The 21,755-nt window shown below is 33.5% G+C and overlaps 3 protein-coding genes across 4 annotated transcripts; all 3 read left to right on the top strand.

The window, feature by feature from the left end:
• Window positions 1-2,794: 2,794 nt before the first annotated feature.
• LOC114182247 (receptor-like protein EIX2) lies at window positions 2,795-5,157 on the top strand. The gene is made up of 2 exons (XM_028069067.1): window positions 2,795-4,566; window positions 4,711-5,157. The coding sequence occupies exons 1-2, from the start codon at window positions 2,850-2,852 to the stop codon at window positions 5,130-5,132; spliced, it is 2,139 nt and encodes a 712-aa protein (XP_027924868.1). The 5' UTR covers window positions 2,795-2,849; the 3' UTR covers window positions 5,133-5,157.
• A 2,722-nt stretch (window positions 5,158-7,879) lies between these two features.
• Window positions 7,880-9,796, top strand: LOC114182248 (receptor-like protein EIX2). Of its 2 annotated transcripts, none has more exons than XM_028069069.1 (2): window positions 7,880-8,985; window positions 9,562-9,796. In XM_028069069.1, exon 1 carries the CDS (start codon window positions 7,934-7,936, stop codon window positions 8,939-8,941), a length of 1,008 nt encoding a protein of 335 aa, XP_027924870.1. In that variant the 5' UTR covers window positions 7,880-7,933; the 3' UTR covers window positions 8,942-8,985; window positions 9,562-9,796. The 2 variants fall into 2 exon arrangements, with proteins under 2 accessions (XP_027924870.1, XP_027924869.1); XM_028069068.1 differs by having other exon boundaries at window positions 9,625-9,796.
• A 3,743-nt stretch (window positions 9,797-13,539) lies between these two features.
• On the top strand, window positions 13,540-16,810 carry LOC114182249 (receptor-like protein EIX2). Its single transcript, XM_028069070.1, has 2 exons — window positions 13,540-13,837; window positions 16,239-16,810. The coding sequence occupies exons 1-2, from the start codon at window positions 13,540-13,542 to the stop codon at window positions 16,520-16,522; spliced, it is 582 nt and encodes a 193-aa protein (XP_027924871.1). The 3' UTR covers window positions 16,523-16,810.
• The last annotated feature ends 4,945 nt before the right edge of the window (window positions 16,811-21,755 follow it).

Consider the following 21,755-nt stretch of genomic DNA (forward strand, 5'->3'; position numbering starts at 1 on the left):
ATGATGAACTAATACAAAATGTTAATGTTTTTTGAAATTGTTTTATTGTTCCTAATTATGTGATTATTTGTGTGGTTAATGTTCTTAGCAATGGATTAGAACATTAGGAGACAATAAATATATAGTCCATACAAACCAACCCAAAAATTAGGCATATAATAGATTTTTTCCAATGTGCAAACATCATAAAATTATATTTTGAACTTTATTCAGAAATTTTCCCAAAAATAAATAAATTATAAAGTGAATCTTACATGTTTATTCTATTACAAGAAAGTGACCTATATGTCTGTGAATACTTTTGATTAGACATTATTAAAGTAGATTGCATATTCTTATACACGTAGTTCACTAAAGATAAAAACAAACAAATAAGATTATAAAATTTACTTATAGTTTATTTGAAAAGATAAAATCTGAAAAAGCTTCAAATTATAGATACTTATGTTAATGTAGAAAAATAAAACTGTATTAGTTATTCATATAAATGTAATTACTTTAAACTCTAAGATTAATATTAAATTTTAAAGTTCAATGTAGCCAATCAAATGAAATTGACCGTGCTAAATATGCTTTACTATAATTGATATTTTTTTGTTGCATAATTTTAAAGTTTTTTTTTATTGCTTTTAAGATGTGTGACTATATGCATTGATTATAATCAAATATATTTGACACCACTAATGCTTTGAAATTTGATGTGAATTAAGCGTAGTTTTCATCATCTCCATAGTTTTTCTAACTTGCAAAGTAAGTTAGAAAAAGTGAGAAAACAACAAACATTCATGTCAACATTGATAATTACTTATTATTGCTATTTTTTGTTGTATATATTTTCTGTTGCCTATTAAGCATAATATGCATGGATGAATGACTTGATATATAATGGTTTTTGTAAAGGAATTATATATTGATCTTACATGTGCTCTGTTGTGAAAATTCATATTTTCTTACGAATTATGCTTTGAGCATTTTAAAAATGCTTACATCTTATACACCTTTTTGATAACTCTAATGGGTTTAAATAATTTAGATTTCATTTAGTTTACCGCTAAAATTTGGTGTCCACATTATTTTTCTATCGTTACTTATAATGTTTGTCATATAGGAATCTTAGTACAAAATTTTCTGTTTAGAGGGATATGCTTCATTTAGTATATCACTAATACAGATGAGGCGCAAATGAATGGCAGAGATACGTTTGAAGGGTATACAAATGCAAGGACTCGAGAAAATATATTGTGTTTGAGCAGACATTTCAATACTTTCAAAAAATTAAAACAAATAATATTTGAATTAGATATAATTTAGTTCTCCTTAATTCTTAAATAATATTTTTGGATATAATAATTAAAATATCTTAAATTTCAATTTTCATGTTTGGATAAATTGATTAATTTCTCTTTTAAGAAAAAAAAAACAATCTATTTTAAAAGTATTTGAATAATTAGGATCTATCCTTCTACTTGAGGTGACTTAGCTTAACCTTTGACTCAGACAACTTATCTCAATCTTTGACTCGAGCCGACTCATATATACCTTCTTCAGTCCATTCAACTTTTTGACTTAGGCCAATTCGTCTTGACTTTTGGGCTTAGAATGATTCATCTCGATCTTCAACCCAAGAAGACTTATTCCAACCTTCGACTTTGGATGACTCGTCCTGAACCTCGGCGTGGGATGACTCATCTTGAGCTTCGACTTGGGTCGACTCATCTCAATCTTTTACTCATGCCAAATTTTCTTGACCTTCGATCTTGGCTAACTTAGCTTGCCCTTCAGCTTGTGTCAACCGACTAAACTTGTAATTAATATTTTTTTCCATAATTTAGTTTTTTTTATTGATTTTAAGATGTATGACTAGACGCATTGATTATTATCAAATATATTTTGCACCACTCATGCTTTGAAATTTGGTGTGACTTAAGCCTAGTTTTCATCATCTCCATAGTTTTTCTAATAACTTGCAAAGTAAGTTAGAAAAAATGAGAAAACAACAACATTGATAATTACTTATGATATGCTATTTTTTTATTTATATGTTTGTTGTTGCGAATTAAGTATAATATGCATGGATGAATATCTATTACACCATCCATAACTATAAACAAATGTAATATTCAATCCATGGTCATCTACCACAAATTCTAACACATATTTCATGTGTAAGTACAGTTGGATCTCACTATTCCTCCTAAATACAAGAGAACCCCATAAAACCTCCCTCGGGTGAGATGTGCTAATGCACTAGTAACATCATTCGTAGATAAATAAGGCTTCTTTTTTTTTGGTACCAGTTTCTACAAATTCAGGTTTAATTAATAAAAATAGCTATGCTGTAGTTCTAAGGTTTGTTAAAGTACGATGGAACTCTTGTATGCTAAAATAACAACTAATCCCCATATCCATAAATTCTGTTTTTTTTATACTTATATTTATTATTACTAAATGTAGTTTCGAGACTTATTTTAAAGGTCTTTAGAAAGTAAATGAGGGAAAAGCCAACCAGCCCAGCCTAACAATTGGCAACATTTATGTTGACAAATAGTTTTTGGACTTTCGTGTTCTTTGGACCAATTTCATTTTCTTCTTTTCAAGTGTCTAAGATATATGCTTAATTTTTCTAACCCATAAAATGAATTTCAATATGGTTTAAGGACTTTCTGGGCTAGTCTCATTTTCATGTTTTGAAAATGTCAACATGCTTAATTTTTCTAAAACTATGACTTTTGGAAAGCCACTGCCGGTGCTTACAACATATAAATTGAATCATAGATGCTTTCTCGCAATACACTACTCTTGTTTAATCTTCTCTCCCTTAAGATTACTTGATATCAGAAAAAACTATCATGAGTGCTTATTTTCTGAAATCATTTTATATTCTTCTGCTGCTTTCTTTGCTTGGCTCAGGAATTAGTATGACATTGAAGAACTCAAGTGAGAGTGGTGAAGCAAAGTGCATAGAGAGTGAGAGGGAAGCACTCCTCAGCTTCAAAGAAAGCCTCATAGATGAGTTTGGCATGCTCTCCACTTGGACCAATAATACAGATTGCTGCAAATGGAAGCACATTCTCTGCAACCATCAAACTGGTCATATACAACTATTAGATCTTCATGGAAGCCATACACCGCGTTATTATTTGGGAGGTGCAATCAATGTGACTTCATTGATTCACTTGTCATATATTCAACATCTGGATCTCAGCCATAATTATTTTGTAATGAGTTACATTCCAGAGTTAATGGACTCCTTTAACAACTTAATATATCTCGATCTCTCCCAATCTTATTTTGCGGGGAGGATTCCTTCAACACTTGGAAATCTCTTACAACTACGCTATCTAGATCTTGGGGATAATTTTCTTTGGGGAGAAATTCCCATTCAAATTGGGAATCTCAAACACTTGAATTATCTCGATCTTGGACTATTTTATCTTTCTGGAAAAATCCCATGTCAAATTGGGAATCTACAAAAGCTAAAATATCTCAGTCTTGGAAGTGACACTACTCTGTACACAAGGAAAACGCCAAACTATATTTCAAATTCCCTTTCTGGAGCGATCCCTTTTCGTATAGGGAATCTTTCGTTGTTGCGCACTCTCCGGCTAGTTGGCAATTTTGACATAAAAGCTAAGGATGCACAGTGGCTGTCTACTCTCCATTCTTTGACCATTCTTGAGCTGAGTTCATTGCATAGTCTTAAATCCTCTCACCAGTGGTTACAAACTATCGGTAAAATCATTCCAAACTTAACAGAGTTGAAGCTAGTTGATTGTAATATTCTGGATAGTGATATTCAATCTTTGTTCCATTCTCACTCTTCAAATAATTCCACCTCTCTTACCAAACTAGATCTGTCTTCTAATATGTTGTCATCATCAATACTTCCATTCTTGTTTAACTTTAGCCTTCATCTTCAAGAGCTTTATATTTCTCACAATAATATAACTTTGTCACCTTCTCTGTGTCCCAAGTTTCCATCTCTTAAGGTCCTCGATCTCTCTTACAATAATCCTGCACAATCAATGTTTCGAGCTAATTTTAATATCAGCTCCAAACTACAAGAGCTTTATCTTAAAAATTGCAGTCTTATGGATGGAAATTTCCTTCTTTCATCTACTTCTACAATGAATTCTTTGTCCTCACTTCTCTTCCTTGATCTCTCCAATAACTTGCTAAAATCATCTCCAATGTTTTACTGGCTTTTTAACTTCACCACCCATCTGCTTTCCATTGACCTTAATGGTAATTTGTTAGAAGGTCCCATTCCAGATGAATTTGGGAAAGCGATGAACTCTCTTGAATATCTTTTTCTCTACAATAACAAACTCCAAGGCAAGGTTCCATCTTTCTTTGGGAGCATGTGCAGATTACAAATATTAGACCTCTCAAATAACAACTTAAATGGTGAATTTCCGAGCTTTACTCAAAATTCCTCATGGTGCAGCAGACACATATTTCGGGAATTGAACTTATCTTATAACCAAATTACTGGTAGGATACCCGAGAGCATCAGACTGCTATCTCAGTTGGAAATTTTATCGTTGCGGTGGAATTCTTTAGAGGGTGATGTCACTGAATCTCATCTTTCTAATTTTTCCAAATTATATCTCTTAGACTTGTCGCATAATTCATTATCTGTAAAATTTGGTTCTAGTTGGGTTCCTCCTTTTCAATTAAGGTTCTTGTTTCTTGCATCTTGCAATGTAGGACCAGGTTTTCCTCGCTGGATCCAAACTCAAAATTCCTTAATCCAACTAGATATGTCTGATAATGGGCTGAATGATTTCGTACCAGAATGGTTTTGGAACAAGTTGCAAATTATGTACACTTTGAACATGTCTCACAGTAATCTCACTGGTTCAATCCCTAATATGCAATTGAAGCTTCCTTTCAGACCATCTATACTTTTATGTTCAAATAAATTTCAGGGAAAAGTTCCATTATTTTTGTTACAAGCTTCCGAGTTGTTCCTCTCTGGAAATAAATTTTCAGATTTCTCATGTGGAAACGTCACAGCTGCAAACTTGGCAACTTTAGATTTATCAGATAATCAAATAAAGGGGCAACTTCCAGATTGTTGGAAATCAATAAATCGATTATTGTTTCTTGATTTAAGTAGAAATTGTTGACAAACAAGTCTCTCTAGATAAACACTCTTTGATATTGAGATTTGTTGTGTTTTTGAAATGAAACACTACATGGTCCTTTTATAGGCCTTTGGACATTACCCTTCAACTACATTCATTAAATATAACTACTACCTAACTCACAATTAATACAACAACTTCTAACTACCCACCTACCAACTACCAACTACACACCTTCCAACTACCAACTACACACCTTCCAACTACCAACTACCCACATTTAAGTTTACCTAACAAAATCAACTACCCACATTTAAGTTTACCTAACAAAATCCCCCCGTAAACTTAAATGATCTTCTTGTCCTTCATTCCGAGTATCATCTTATTGTTCTCGAATAGAGAGGATGGCAGCGGCTTTGTAAACATATCTGCAGCTTGTGCTCGACTTTCAACGTACTATAACTCTTCTCACATTGTGCTTGTCCCTTTCATGAATAGTTAAGTTCTTCGCTTTCTTCATGACTGACTTTCCTTTCACTTTATCTATGGTCGACTTGTACTTCGCTTTCCCTGTGATTAACTTGTTCTCTGCTCTCTCAGCTTTTTCATCTTTACTGGCAAACTTGTTCTTCTCTTTGGCCGACTTGTTGCTCATTGGGTTCTTTGTCTTTGTGGTCGATTTGTCGTTAAATGAGTTCTTATCAATAGGCCCACTTCCTTTTGAAAGATTAGACCACACCCACGTATTGTTGTGCTCAATCTCCTCAATCTCCTCATCCATTTCAAGTCGCCACTTCTCATCTTGCACCTCCAGTGCAGCTCTCAGATCTTTCTCAGCTTGTAATTGTTCTTGCAAACTTGAAATATCTTCTTCAAATTCCAAGTGCCGCTTTTGCAAAGCCTGTTTCCTTCTCCCTACGCTTTCTTGTAGAATTAAATTGTCTTTAACCTCCTTTTCAATACTCTGTTGCAAGTCTCCTTTTGCAATCTCTAACCTTTGGATTAGAAGCTCTTCTTCTTCTTCAAATTCTGAGCTACTCAAGCTTTTCACATGCTCCACCGAGCTATCTGAGTAATCCACTTGCTCCACCAACTTATCCGAGCTATGTAGGCGTTCCACCAAGTTAACCGAGTTAGCCTCATGCTCCACCATGTTGTCTGGGGTATCTACACGCTCCACCACCTTGCGTGGGCTATCTGCATGTCTCACTATCCCGTGCAACCGACTCGGTTGTCTTACCGAGCTATCCACACTACTTGACTGTCTTGTCGAGTTATCGACTATACTCAGCCTTCTTGCTGAATTCTCCATGCTACTTGGTCTTCTTGCCAAGTTCTCCACTTGCTTATGCTCGGCTCCCGAGCTACGCGCCATCATCAACAATGTCGCTTCTTCTTCAACATCTTTTGTGAGGTTGATCGTCTCTTCCTTTCTACTTTCAAATCTACAATCTTTGGCAAAATGTCCAAACTTACAACAAATGAAACACTTGCCCGAGTAGCACTCCTTTGCATAATGACCATACTTGCCACACTTGAAGCACTCAACATTTGAGTTGCTTGATTGACCTCCTCTCCATGGACCTCGTCCTCTTCCTTGCCAATTTTGTTGACCGGATTGTTCTTTTTCTTGTCCTCGGCTTCTACCACCAGGACCGCTTCTTATACCTCCTCGATATCGTCCTCTACCTTGAGTGTTCTGAGCTTGCTCATCTTTAATTGACATCTTTGTTTGGAGTAATTGATCAAGTGGCTCAACCTTCTTCTTCTTCTTCCGCTGCTCATGCGCCTCAAGGGATCCAGCAAGCTCTTCAACTGTGAGCATTGACAAGTCCTTAGACTCTTCAATCGCACACACGACGTTCTCAAAGTCATCCGTTAGAGACCTCAAAATCTTTTCCACAACTCGGCTAACGGGCAACGTCTCTCCATTTCTACTAAGTTGATTCGCCACAGTTTCAACCCGAGTAATGTACTCGGCTACTCCTTCTGTCTCCTTCATCTTCATGCTCTCCAATTCGCCTCTAAGTGTTTGAAGTCGCACCTGCTTCACTCGGTCATCTCCCTTATACGCCTTCTCCAATATGTCCCACGCTTCTTTTGAAGATTTAGCACTTGCAATCTTCTCAAAGCCAGACTCATCCACAGCTTGGTACAGGATGTACAAAGCTGCCTTGTCCTTCACACGTGCATCTTTCAGCATTTTCAACTGGGCGTTTGACCAACCTGTAGTGTTGGCTGGTTCATCGAAACCATCTTCAACCACCTCCCAATTTTCTTGAGATCCAAGAAGGGCCTTCATTTTGAGACTCCAATTGTCATAGTTGACAGCCTTTGTCAACTTGGGCAGGGAAATACTATTTGTAAGACTGGCCATCTCACTCTCTTTTTTCTCAAACACTTAGCTCTCTTTTTTCAAGCACTCAAGTACTCAAGCTCTCTCTCTTTTCCACTCAAACACTCAAGCTAACTGGCTCTTGATACCAATTTGTTGACAAACAAGTCTCTCTAGATAAACACTCTTTGATATTGAGATTTGTTGTGTTTTTGAAATGAAACACTACATGGTCCTTTTATAGGCCTTTGGACATTACCCTTCAACTACATTCATTAAATATAACTACTACCTAACTCACAATTAATACAACAACTTCTAACTACCCACCTACCAACTACCAACTACACACCTTCCAACTACCAACTACCCACATTTAAGTTTACCTAACAAAATCAACTACCCACATTTAAGTTTACCTAACAGAAATGAACTGTCAGGGAAGCTTCCTATCTCTTTGGGCACCCTTGTTAACTTGGAAGCTTTAGTTTTAAGAAACAATAGGTTAATGGGTGAATTGCCTTCCTCTTTAAAGAATTGCAAGAATTTAATTATGTTGGATGTGAGTGAGAATATGTTGTCGGGTGCAATACCATCATGGATTGGAGAAAGCATGCAGCAATTGATAATCTTGATCATGCGAGGGAATCACTTCTCTGGAAATATTCCCCTTCATATATGTTGTTTGAAGCGTACTCAATTGTTGGATCTTTCCAGGAATAAGTTATCAGAAGGAATTCCAACTTGCTTAATCAATTTCACTGCTTTGTCTAAAAACACCATCAACAAGATTGAAACTGAAAGTCCTGTTTATTGGTACAATAGTACTTACTCTGAACTTTATAATTTTGTAATTGATAGTTATTATTCGTTTCATATAACATGGATGTGGAAAGGTGTTGAACACGACTTCACCCGTCCAGAATTAACTCTTCAGAGCATTGATCTCTCATGTAACAATTTAATTGGTGAAATTCCGAAAGAGATTACATACATGGTCGGCTTAGTTTCTTTGAATTTATCAGGAAACAATTTGAGTGGAGAAATTCCTTCCAAGATTGGAAATTTAAGTTTACTTGAATCCCTTGACCTGTCCAGAAATAAATTGTATGGGAGAATTCCTTCTTCTCTTTCTGAAATGAATTTTCTCCAAAACTTGGACTTGTCACACAATTCTCTTTCTGGAAGAATCCCATTGGGAAGACACATGGATACATTTGATGCCTCTTGTTTTGAAGGAAATGTTGATCTTTGTGGTGAACAACTTAACAAGAGTTGTTCTGGAGATCAGACAGTAGTAAAGCCTGAAAAAGCAGCACTCCGTGGAGAATATCATGTTTTCTTTGAAGCATTATACATGAGCTTGGGGATAGGATTCTTCACAGGCTTTTGGGGCTTATTAGGTCCATTGCTACTTTGGCAATCATGGAGAATCACTTATCTGAGGTTCTTGAACAGAGTGTTAGACTATCTACTTGTAACGGTTGAAGTGATCTTGGCAAAGCGCCAAAAGTAGATCTAAAGACTAACAGAATGCAAAAGTGGCTAAAAAACTAGCAGGTATGTAATTCTAATAACTTATTTCTTTGAATTTTATAGTACTTATTTCTCCTTCAGATAAGTAATAAGTAAATCAATAACTAGGTTTTATATTGAAATGGAGAATACCTTTCTAAAAACAAATGTACAAGGCTTGGCATGAATGTAAGTGTTAGAATTTGATTCTTGCTTATAATATAGCCCTAAACGTACTTTCATTAATTGCATGTCTTACTATTTGTAGTTCCTTTTGTCCAGAAATAGTTGTTTTTGTTTTGGTGTAAAGGAATTATTGATAGTGTGCTCTGTTATGAGAAGTTTTTATTTTCTTCAAATGAATTATGCTAAGGCCATTTTAAAAATGCTTACAAGTTATACACTTTTTGGGTAGTCTAATGAGTTTAAATAATTTAGTTTTCATTTAGTTTAAAACTAAAATTTGGTCTCCAAAATATTTTTCCATCATTACTAATAATGTTTGTCATCATATTAATCTTAGCACAAGTATATAGCGATTTGCTTCATTTAGTTTATCGTTAATATTTGGTTTCCAACTTTTTTTTCCTTCATTAATAACGTTGGTCATATAAAATTTAGCACAAAATTTGCAGTTTATAATGATTTGCTTCAAGACTCCATTCTGAGATGAAAACATTACAGATTGTTGGCAGTGTGAGATTTGGAGGTTGAAGTTTCATGAAGCAATGAATTGATAGTGTGTGGTTGTATAATCTATTGTAAATTTCATTTTAAGCCAAGAATGCAAGATATCCCAATCTGTATATGTAAGGAAGAATATGAGTTATCTCAAGAGTTTGTACTTCATAATCTATTCAATCCCATCTTTAATCACTCTTTCATACATTCATATTCCAGTGGCAGTGACATTTAACATCTTTAACATCTTTATTCACTCTTTCATATGACTAATTGCTTTTTTTTTTTTTTTACTTTTACATTTTATTTTTGGTTGCTTAATATGTTTCTTGTAAATAATTATGTAATTTGGTGTCCACATTTATGTTTTTAATTTTACCTTTTAAATAAAAAAATTTAAATTAAAATATAATTATTTTTCACTTTTATTCTTTAAATTTAATTTTTAAATTTGACCTTTAACTTAACATTTTTTTAATTAAAAATTTCTCTACAAAATAAATAAAAACTATTTAAATAAAACTATACAAATTATTTATATTTAATTTTATAATTGTAATAATAACAATAATAATAGTTTTATTATCATAAAAAAGTCAACACATAACATACATACATACTATATTTAAATAAATTTTGTTACGGTATTTGGTAAATAAAACTTTTGAATATATTTGTCATGTTTTATTATAATTTGAATTATGTTATTCTAAATTTTTTATCAACATTATTAATATTCGATCATTTACAATATTATTTATGTTATTTATTTTGTGGTTAAATATGTTTTTGATTCCTTAATTTTTAGAATAAAACTGAAATTATTTCTTCAAAATTTTAGCCTAATTTAGTTCATCGACTTTAGAAATGTATGGATTTAGTCATTTTAACTAATTTTTGTTTAATTGATTTGATGTCTCAATAGCTGAGAATTAATTATTAAGAAAACATCATCAAATTTTTTGTGCTTTTGTCAGGGATTTAGTTCAAGTATTTGATAGTTCTAACCCCTATTTTTATAAATATGTACATATCATATCATGTAAAGATTGAGTCCGTATATTTGCAATGTGTCATTTTTTTCACTTTTGTATAGTCTCGATTTTCATTTTCTGTTTTGTTTCTACACAGATCTCAAACAAGAGGTAACTTCAATATATACATATACCTTTTTCATGTTTGAAATTTTGTGTTTTATGCTACTAAAAGAGGTCTCACATAGGAGAAAAATAGAGTCATCAATCATCTGAAAATATGCAGAACAATTTGTGTATTTTCTCTTGTTGAAAGGTAGATACTGTAGAAAATTTGTTCTTTAGTTGAAATTTGACAACTTTGACCTTTGTTACTTGTTTAATGCATAATTTTCTCCATAGTTATCCAATTGAGCTAATTCCTTCTTATTATATTCTTGATTCAATGATATTTAATTTAAATATAAGAACATAGTTTTTTGAGTTCTATGAAAGATGAAGCTTGATTTAAAAAATATGAAACAGATTGTAAAGGACAACTTTGATCTTTGCTTCTTATTTGATGCATAACTTTCTCCATAGTTGTCCAATTGGGTTGATTTGTTTTTTATTTACATTCTTTATTCGGTGATCTTTAATTAAAATGTTTAGAACATTTCTTTTAAGTTTTGTGGAAGGTGAAGTTTTGAAATTTTAAGTATGTTTCAAATTTTTAACTTATGAAATTATATATGTTGTTATTTTAATCCAATTTCGAGCATTGAACTTAGAGGAAAAGATTCAATGAAAGATGGACATAACCTTAATAAGTTGCTGCAATCAACAGAGGCAAGAGCATAACAAACATAAAAGAAGTAAATTTAATATGAAATTCTGGTTCCTCTGTTCGTACTTTGTGGTTATATGATATTGATTTTCTCTGATCTAAGGAAAAATTGAACTTCAACCATATGTTTCCAAGTAAAGGAAATCATTTGATTCCTATTTTATATATTTTTCAAATAAATTAAAATAAGAGGAAATAAGAACATAAGAGAATAAGAAGAAATCAAGAAATATAGAGTTAAAAGACAGGAATTCTTAATCATTGATAAGTTTCGATCTACATACAATATTTTTTTAAAATTTTAATATTATAAAAGTAATAAACTGTTTGAAATAATTGTATATTATAATTTAAATTATTTATTTTAAATCTATGAAAACAAAAAAAAAAACTATTTATTTATTATAACTTTTCATTTTTTTTTAAAAAAAGGCATATACTATCATTGAGGTTTAATTGATAAAAATATAGCTAATAATGTTTGATAAAGTACAATGGAACACTTTGTATGCCAAAATCACAACTAATTAGTTTTCATATCTATGAATTCTGTTTTTTCCTTTTACTTATTTTGATTATTATTAAATGTTGTTGGAGACCTTTTCTTTTTCCGGTCTTTGGAAAGTGAATGGGGAAAAGCCAACCAGTTCACCAGCCGAACAATTGTGAATATAAATGTTGACAGTTTTTTAAACTCTGCAAGTTGTGAATTGTGTTTCTAAATTATTTTTTCCTTTTCTTTTCATTTTAGTTGTGTGATAGTTTGCATGTTTCATTCTTTGGATTTTCTCATCAAGTGTTTAATTTAATTGTAATAGATTTTAACAGTATAATCCTCAAGTTCTTTGGACCAATTTCATTTTCTTCTTTTAATATTTAAATACTAGTACAATCCTCAAGCTCTTTGGACCAATATACCATTTTTTTCTTTTCATGTGTCTAAGATGCTTAGTTTTTCTAACCCATAAAATGGATTCAAATATAACATTAATGGCTTAAAGAATTTTTGGGCTAGTCTCATTTTCTTCCTTTGAAACGTCTAAGATGCTTAATTTTTCTATCCCGTGATAATTGGATTAGGACAGTCAGTTCTTTGGACCAATTTCATTTTCAAGTGTCTAACACGCTTAATTTTTCTGACCCATAAAATGAATTCAAATACAATAATTAATAGATTATAAGATCTTCTTGAACTAGTTTCAGGTTTTCTCTTTTCAATGCGATTCATTTTCTAACCCATAAAATGAATTTGATCAGGAAAACGAATAAGATATTTGAACTAGTTTCATTTTCCCTTTTTGCAAGTATCCAAAGTACTTCATATTCTAATCCTTAAAATGATTCGATCAGAACGATCAATATCTTCATCTAAATTAGTTTTATTTTCCCCTTTATTAAATGTCTTACTGCTTAATTTTATAATCTATTGGATTATGACAATGATCGACTTATTTTTTCTCCGGACCAATATATTTCTTCTTTTTTGTATTATCGATGAACTAATTTTTTTAAGATGGTTGAAAAAGGAACATTTTTATCTTTAAAAGACATTTCAATTAATTAAAAAGGAAGAAGTATTTATATTTCCTTGACCTCAACTCTTAATTAACGTGAGACTATTCAATGTATCGCACCATACAATGTTCTGATCCCAAGTTCATCAACATACATATTAGGTTCAATATCATTGCATCTGAAGTATTGGCCACTTTGGAATCTCATCATTTCCAAAGATAAGCCTGCAGTCTCAATCGTTTTTGTCCCTACAAAGGATATCAATGTTCCGATCCCAACTCCGATGAGATAATATTATTTAGTTATTATGCACTTTGGAGACTGAAACTCTGTTACAGTTATGTTCTTAAAAGATTCTCAAAGTTGAAAGAGGAAGGAGTACTTATAAACTCTTGACTTCATGGGAATGTGGAAATATTTGGTGTATTGGAACAAAAAGAAATTTAGGCATATCATATTTTTGGAAAGCCGCAGCCGGCCCTTACAATTATGGATATATAAGGATGCCACGGAGCTTTCTAAACAGGTGAAACAGAAAAGACTAAATCATACAAAGAATTTTGCTCTTGTTTGGTCTCCTTTAGTTAAGATTATAAGAAAAAAATGGGAGCTTATTTTCTGATAACATTTTATGTTCCTCTGCTGATTTCTTTGTTTGCCTCAGGAATTAGTGTGACATTGAAGAACTCAAGTGAAAGTGGTGAAGCAAAGTGCATAGAGAGCGAGAGGCAAGCACTCCTCAGCTTCAAACAAGGCCTCATAGATAACTTTGGCATGCTGTCCACATGGACCAATAATACAGATTGCTGCAAATGGAAACACATTCTCTGCAACCATCAAAGTGGTCATGTACAAGTGCTTGATCTTCATGGAAACTACCACTATACACCGTATTTGAGAGGTACAATCAACGTCACTTCATTGATTTTCTTGCCATATATTCAACACCTGGATCTCAGCCATAACTATTTTGTAATGAGTTACATCCCAGAGTTCACGGGCTCCTTCACCAACTTAAGATATCTTGATCTCTCCCGTTCTTCTTTTGGAGGGAGGATTCCTCCAACACTTGGAAATCTCTTACAACTACGCTATCTAGATCTTGGGGATAATATTCTCTGGGGAGAAATTCCCTTTCAGATAGGGAATCTTAAACACTTAGAGTATCTCGATATTGGAGGATTTTATCTTTCCGGAAAAATCCCATATCAACTTGGGAATCTCAGAAAGTTACAATATCTTAGTCTTGGAAGTAACACTCTTCTATATAGAAGGAATATGGAAAACTATGTTTCAAATTCCCTTTCTGGAGCAATCCCTTTTCGCATAGGGAATCTTCCATTGCTGCATACGCTTCGACTAAGTGGCAATTTTGATATAAAAGCTAAGGATGCAAAATGGTTGTCTAGTCTCCATTCCTTAACCATTCTTGAGCTCAGTTCATTGCATAATCTTAGTTCCTCTCACCAGTTGCTACAAAGTATAAGTGAGCTAATTCCAAATTTGAGCGAGTTGAGGCTAATTAATTGTGATCTTTTAGATAATGATATTCAATCTTTATTTCATTCTCATTCCTCCAACAATTCCATTTCTCTTAACATCATAGAACTATCTTCTAATATGTTAACGTCATCAACATTTCAATTTTTGTTTAACTTTAGCCTTCATCTTCAAGAGCTTGATCTTTCTCACAACAATATAGCTTTGCCTCCTTATCTATGTTCAAATTTTCCATCTCTTAAGGTTCTCGATCTCTCTTATAATAATCTAACATCATCAATGTTTCTGGGTAATTTTAAAGTGCGGTATTATAGATAGAAGTTTCCTCGTTTCACCTAGTTCTACAATGAAGTCTATGTCTTCTCTTCTCTATCTTAGTCTATCTGATAAGTTGCTAAAATCATGTTGTATATTTCATTGGCTTTCTAACTTCACTGCCAATCTTCGTATCCTTTATCTTGATTATAATTTATTGGAAGGTCCCATTCCAGATGAATTTGGGAAAGTGATGAACTCTCTTGAATATCTTAATCTTTCTGATAACAAACTAAAAGGCAAGGTTCCGTCTTCATTTGGGAGCATGTGCAGATTACAGAGATTAGAACTCTCAAATAACAAGTTGAATGGCAAATTTCCGAACTTCATTCAAAATTCTTCATGGTGCAGCAAACACGTATTTCGGGCGTTGAAATTATCTTATAACCAAATTACTGGCGAGATACCCGAGAGCATCAGATTTGATAGTAATTTAAAGTTGTGAAAGGGATAGTTGAAGGGATAGAGAAAATGTGTAGATAGTAGAGTGTGAAAGTAGTAGTTGGAGAAGTGTATTTGTAGTTGAGAGTAGTTGTATTGGATGTTGTGTTAGTTGTTCTTGATGTTACAAAATGGTAGGATACATGGGTATTTATAGACCCATAGATTATTCTAGAAACTCCTAGCTAGAACTAATGCAAATCTTCTAGATTTTTCTACATAGTTGAATGTTCTTGATTTTTCTTTCTATCCTAGGCTTTTCTCCAATACTCTAGAAGTTTCTTTACATTTCAATAACTCTATCTTATATTTTTTTAGATTCTTCTAGAATTTGCATTATACTTTAATAAGATTGTTGTACAAGCTGGAGGTTTTATCATTGCAGTGGAATTCTTTGGAGGGTAATGTCACTGAAGCTCATCTTTCTAATTTTTCCAAATTACATTACTTATCCTTGTCACACAACTCATTATCTCTAAACTTTGTCTCTAGTTGGGTTCCTCCTTTTCAATTAAGTTATTTGGCTCTTGCATCTTGCAAGCTAGGTCCGAATTTTCCTAGTTGGCTCCAAACTCAAAACTCCTTAATGTGGCTAGATATATCTGATAATGGGCTCAATGATTTCATACCAAAATGGTTTTGGAAGAAGTTGCAAACTATGTACGAGTTGAATATCTGTCACAATAATCTCATTGGTTCAATTCCTAATTTACAATTGAAGCTCGCTTACAGGCCATCAATAAATTTAAATTCAAATAAATTTGAGGGAAAAGTTCCATTATTTCTGCTACAAGCTTCCGAGTTGTTACTTTCTGGAAATAAATTTTCAGATTTATTTTCATTCTTATGTGGAAACGTTAAAGCTGAAAACATGGCCACTTTAGATTTATCGGATAATCAAATAAACGGGGAACTTCCAGATTGCTGGAAATCTGTAAATCGATTATTGTTTCTTGATTTAAGCAACAATCTATTGTCAGGAACGCAACTTCAAACATCCTGAACTGATACTTCAAACATTGATCTCTCATGTAACAATTTTACAGGTGAAATACCAAAAGAGATTATGTACATGCGCCGGTTGGTTTCTTTGAATTTATCAAGAAACAATTTGAGTGGAGAAATTCCTTCGGAGATTGGGAATTTAAAGACACTAGATTCCCTTGACCTATCAAGAAATCATTTGTCTGGAAAAATTCCTCCTACTCTTTCCAATATTGATCGTCTTGCCATGTTAGACTTATCAAACAACCATCTCAGTGGAAGAATTCCATGGGGAAGACAGTTGCAAACCTTTGATGCCTCTAGTTTCCAGGAGATGAAACAGTGACAAAGTCTAAAGGAGCAGAACTGTGATGCTCCGACACGGTGGTTGGACGCCGCTTCCCGCTCCCGAAGCGGACACGGACGCGGAGGCGCGGCGGACACCTGCACGACACGGTGTCGGAGGCTTCTCTCTGGATCAGACACGGCCAGGTCGGAGACACGCGTCGGCGGACACCTGTAGGTGCTCGGATGCGCGGCGGACACCTCGCGAGGAAGATGGTTCTCTGTTCACGCTCTCTGTTCACGCTCTCTGTTCACGCCCTTTTCACCCTTTTCACGCCCTTCTCTTTTTAATGGCACTATATTATTTTATTTGATTGTTCTTTATTATTGAGATATATTATTTGATTTTTTCTTTTGTTACTCAAATATTTTATTTGATTTTTTCTTTATTACTCAATTGATTTTTTTTGTTACTCAAATATTTTATTTGATTTTTTCTTTTGTTACTCAAATATTTTATTTGATTTTTTCTTTATTACTCAAATATTTTATTTGATTTTTTCTTTGTTACTCAAATATTTTATTTGATTTTTTCTTTTGTTACTCAAATATTTTATTTGATTTTTTCTTTATTACTCAAATATTTTATTTGATTTTTTCTTTTGTTACTCAAATATTTTATTTGATTTTTTCTTTATTACTCAAATATTTTTCAATGGATGATAATGAAATTCTTGATATTGCTAGTCTATCTCTCGATGAACCAGAATTAGAAGTTGTATTTTTTGATGAAGATTAACATATATAAGCCTCAAACATTATGATATTTTAAATGTTTTTTTTATTATGAAATAAAATTATTAGATTTTAATATGTATATTGCCGTGTCCGTGTCTTATACTTTTTCAATTTTGCCGTATCTCCGTATCCGTGTCCGTGTCGTGTCCGTATCCGGGCATCACAGAGCAGAAGTCGATGATGAAGATGATAATTCAATTACTATCTTTTGATTTTATTCAGTCCCAATTATAAAGCGAATCTTACATGTTTATTCAATTGCTAAAAGATGACCTCTATATCTATATATATTAACTTTGATTAGACATCATTAGAGTATATACACGTAGTTAAACAAAGAAAAACATATGATTATAAAATTTACATATAGTTTATTTTCAAGATAAAAAAATCTGAGGAAACTTCAAGTTATGGATACTTTTAATGTAGTAAAAAAAAAAACTCTATTAGTTTTTCATATAAGGAAAATATTGATGGACAGTGATTTTGTCTGCATCTACTGTTTTTTTTTTTTTCTACATCCGATAAAGTCATGCTCTGCTCCGCTCAGCGCCATCCCTAGACCACCCAGCGTTGCTTCTTGACTCCTTCCATCTTCTGTTTTCTTGTATATAAGGGTCTTTTCATTGTTGTTTCAATGACCAGTCAATACAACTCTTTTTCTATCTTTCTTCTTCACCTTTCTCTATCTTCTTGTTGAAGTAAACTCACGCACACGAGAACGAGAAGATGAGAATGAGACGCACACCATACAATATAAACTTTATCTTCGCTGCATAATTTTTATTCAACTCGTCAGGCCTTAAAATAGCCACTCACGATGCACCAAAATAACCACTTTATGAGTGAATATTACTTGCAATATTCAGCTGTTTTAAAATAAAAGAAATCTGATTAAAATAAACTGCAACTAACTAAAATAAAAACTAACTGTCCTATTATATTGCAAATAAAAACAATCTACTCATTAAAGATTATCTAACACTTCTCTGATTATACTTATGATTGCTTGATTTTATGCAACGTCAGTTTGTTTCTGCAACTATGGATTTACATTCCATCATTGGTAATAGGGCAGTTCGTGTTATGGTATCAAAGCTCTTCATTTGAAGAACTCTACTGTGTAACTTTGCCTCCTTCGTTCTCTTGCTCTCTTCCTATTGTTTTCTGTGTTTCTTTTTTCTTATTTGCCCCTTTCTTGCTTTCTTTAACCATGATTGGTACATCTACCAATAACATTGTGCAATCTACATCAAATGACGACCAGCCACCAATTTTTCTTATTCTACATCCAAGTGAAAACCTAGTCACACCTCTGGTTGCACCTTTGCTCGACGGGACCAATTACCACTCTATGATCACGACTTTGAGTGCCAAGAACAAAGTCAAATTCGTTCTTGGTACCTCTGCTCCTTACAAAGACAATTATGTTTCGCTGCTTGGCACCGTTGTAACAACATGATTGCTTCTTGGATCATACATTCAGTTTCTCCCACCATACGACAAAGCATCATATGGATGGATAGCACTCTTGATATCTAGAAAGATCTAAAGAATAGATTCTCACATGGTGATCTTGCATGCATATCTGACCTTCAATTAGAAGCATCTACTCTCAGTCAAGGCAACCTTAGTGTCTCTGATTTCTTCATAAAACTTCGCATCATCCGGGACGAATTGGACAACTTCAGACCAACACCCATATGTTTTTGCACTGTCAAATTCTCATGTCATGTTCTTGCTCTTCTTGCACAAAGAAGAGAAGATCAGGCTATGCATTTTTTAAGGGGTCTTAATTATTAGAGTATAATGCAAATTCTAGAAGAATCTAAAAAAATATAAGATAGAGTTATTGAAATGTAAAGAAACTTCTAGAGTATTGGAGAAAAGCCTAGGATAGAAAGAAAAATCAAGAACATTCAACTATGTAGAAAAATCTAGAAGTATTTGCATTAGTTCTAGCTAGGAGTTTCTAGAATAATCTATGGGTCTATAAATACCCATGTATCCTACCATTTTGTAAAAAAATCAAGAACAACTAACACAACATCCAATACAACTATTCTCAACTACAAGATACACTTCTCCAACTACTACTTTCACACTCTACTATCTACACATTTTCTCTATCCCTTCAACTATCCCCTTCACAACCTCAAAATACTAACAGTGGTACCAGAGCTACGTTCGGTCATCTACTGGGCGCAGATAAACTTTTCAACTACTTCAAAAAAATTAGAACTCCATTCTATACTACTTCCAAAATATTTTCTCAACCTATGGCCACTACCAATCAAACATCATCAATTGCAGTACCTATTTTCACAGGAGAAAATTATGATTTTTGGAGTGTCAAAATGAAGACATTCTTTCGCTCCCAAGACTTATGGGACATTATAGAAGAGGGATTCACTATTCCAGAAGACACTTCCACTCTTACTGCAGCTCAGAAGAAGGAGTTGAAGGAAAACAAACAGAAGGATTCAAGGGCTTTATTTGCTCTTCAACAAGCAGTTGATGACACAATCTTTCCGAGAATAATAGGTGCCACAAGTGCAAAGCAAGCTTGGAACACAATACAAGAAGAGTTTCAAGGAAGTGATGAGGTACGCAATGTTAAACTTCATTCTCTAAGACGAGAGTTTGAATTAATAAGAATGAAAGAATCTGAGACCATTAAAGACTACTATTCTAGAATAAAGGAAATAGTTAGTCAGATGAGAGCCTATGGGGAAACTATTCTTGACAAAAAAATCGTTGAGAAAATTTTAATTTCTATTCCCCAAAAATATGATGCAATCGCAACCGCGATTGAACAAACAAAAGATTTGGCCACATTGTCAGTAACACAACTAATGGGCTCTCTTGAAGCTTATGAACAAAGATTGAAAAGGCATGAAGAAGACTCAGTCAAAAATCCCTTTCAATCAAAACTAAAATTATGGTCTCAGAATAAAGAATATGAAGGAAATAAAAGTAGAGGAGAAATTTCTAGAAATAAAGAAAATTCTAGAAGCTTCCTTATGACTCGTCAAGGAAAATATCCCCCATGTGGCATATGTAAAAAGACAAGTAACATGGAAAAAGATTGTTGGCATCATGGAAAACCTCAATGTCAATACTGCAAGAAATTTGGCCACGTAGAGAAGTATTGTCGTAATAAAAATAAGCATCAAGCAAACTTTGCTGAAGAACATAATCAGGAGCAACGCTTATTTTATGCCAATCAAGAATCTCCTAACAGAGGAGAAAGTTGGTACTTGGATAGTGGATGCAGCAATCACATGGCCAAAGATCAAAGCATCTTCAAAGACATTGATAAATCTGTCAATGTCAAAGTTCGACTAGGAAACGGTACCACAGTGGAGTCTCAAGTCAAAGGAACTGTCATGGTGGAGACAAAGAAAGGTACGAAATTCATCAAGGATGTTTTATTGGTTCCCAATCTTAAAGAAAATCTTTTAAGTATTGGTCAAATGATGGAGAATGGATATTCTCTCCACTTTGAGAAAGATACATGCAAAATTTATGACTGTAGAAAGACAGAAATTGGCCAAGTAAAAATGGAGAAGAGAAATAGAAGCTTTCCCATAAGCTTCAAACCTGGAACTAATATTGCCATGAAGGCAGAAGTTGATGACTCGTGGCTTTGGCATAGGAGATTTGGCCACTTCAACACATATGCCTTAAAGCTTCTATATAAGAAAAACATGATGAGAGATCTTCCATGCTTAAAAGAGAATAATGAATCATGCGAAGGATGTCTCCTTGGTAAACAACATCGATTACCATTCTCGACCGACAAAGCATGGAGAGCTAAAGACTTACTAGAGTTGATCCATACTGATGTTTGTGGACCAATGAGGATGCCTTCACATCACAACAACAAGTACTTCATCCTCTTCATTGATGACTTCTCTAGAATGACATGGGTTTATTTCTTAAAGGCAAAGTCAGAAGTCTTTGGAATATTCAAGAAATTCAAGGCCCTTGTTGAGAAGCAAAGTGGAAAACAAATAAAAGTACTTAGAAGTGATCGTGAAAAGGAGTATACATCTTGCGAGTTTGACAAATTCTGCGAAGATGAAGGCATAGAGAGACAACTCACAGTCGCATATACTCCACAACAAAATGGTGTATCAGAAAGAAAAAATCGCACAGTCATGGAGATGGCAAGATCAATACTAAAAGAGAAAGGTATGCCTAACACTTTTTGGGCTGAAGCAGTCTACACTGCAGTTTACATTTTAAACAGATGTCCAACTAATGCGGTCAAAGACAAGACTCCTATTGAAGCTTGGAGTGGAAGAAAGCCATCAGCCAAACACCTACGAGTATTTGGATCTATCTGCTACATACATGTTCCTGATCAAAGGAGGCACAAGCTTGAAGACAAGACTATACGAGGAATATTCTTAGGATATAGCACACAATCAAAAGGCTATCGAGTTTACAATCTACAAACAAAAAAGCTCGTCATTAGTCGAGATGTTGAA

The sequence above is a fragment of the Vigna unguiculata genome, chromosome 4 (assembly GCF_004118075.2).
Source record: "Vigna unguiculata cultivar IT97K-499-35 chromosome 4, ASM411807v1, whole genome shotgun sequence".
Taxonomy (NCBI): Eukaryota; Viridiplantae; Streptophyta; class Magnoliopsida; order Fabales; family Fabaceae; genus Vigna; species Vigna unguiculata.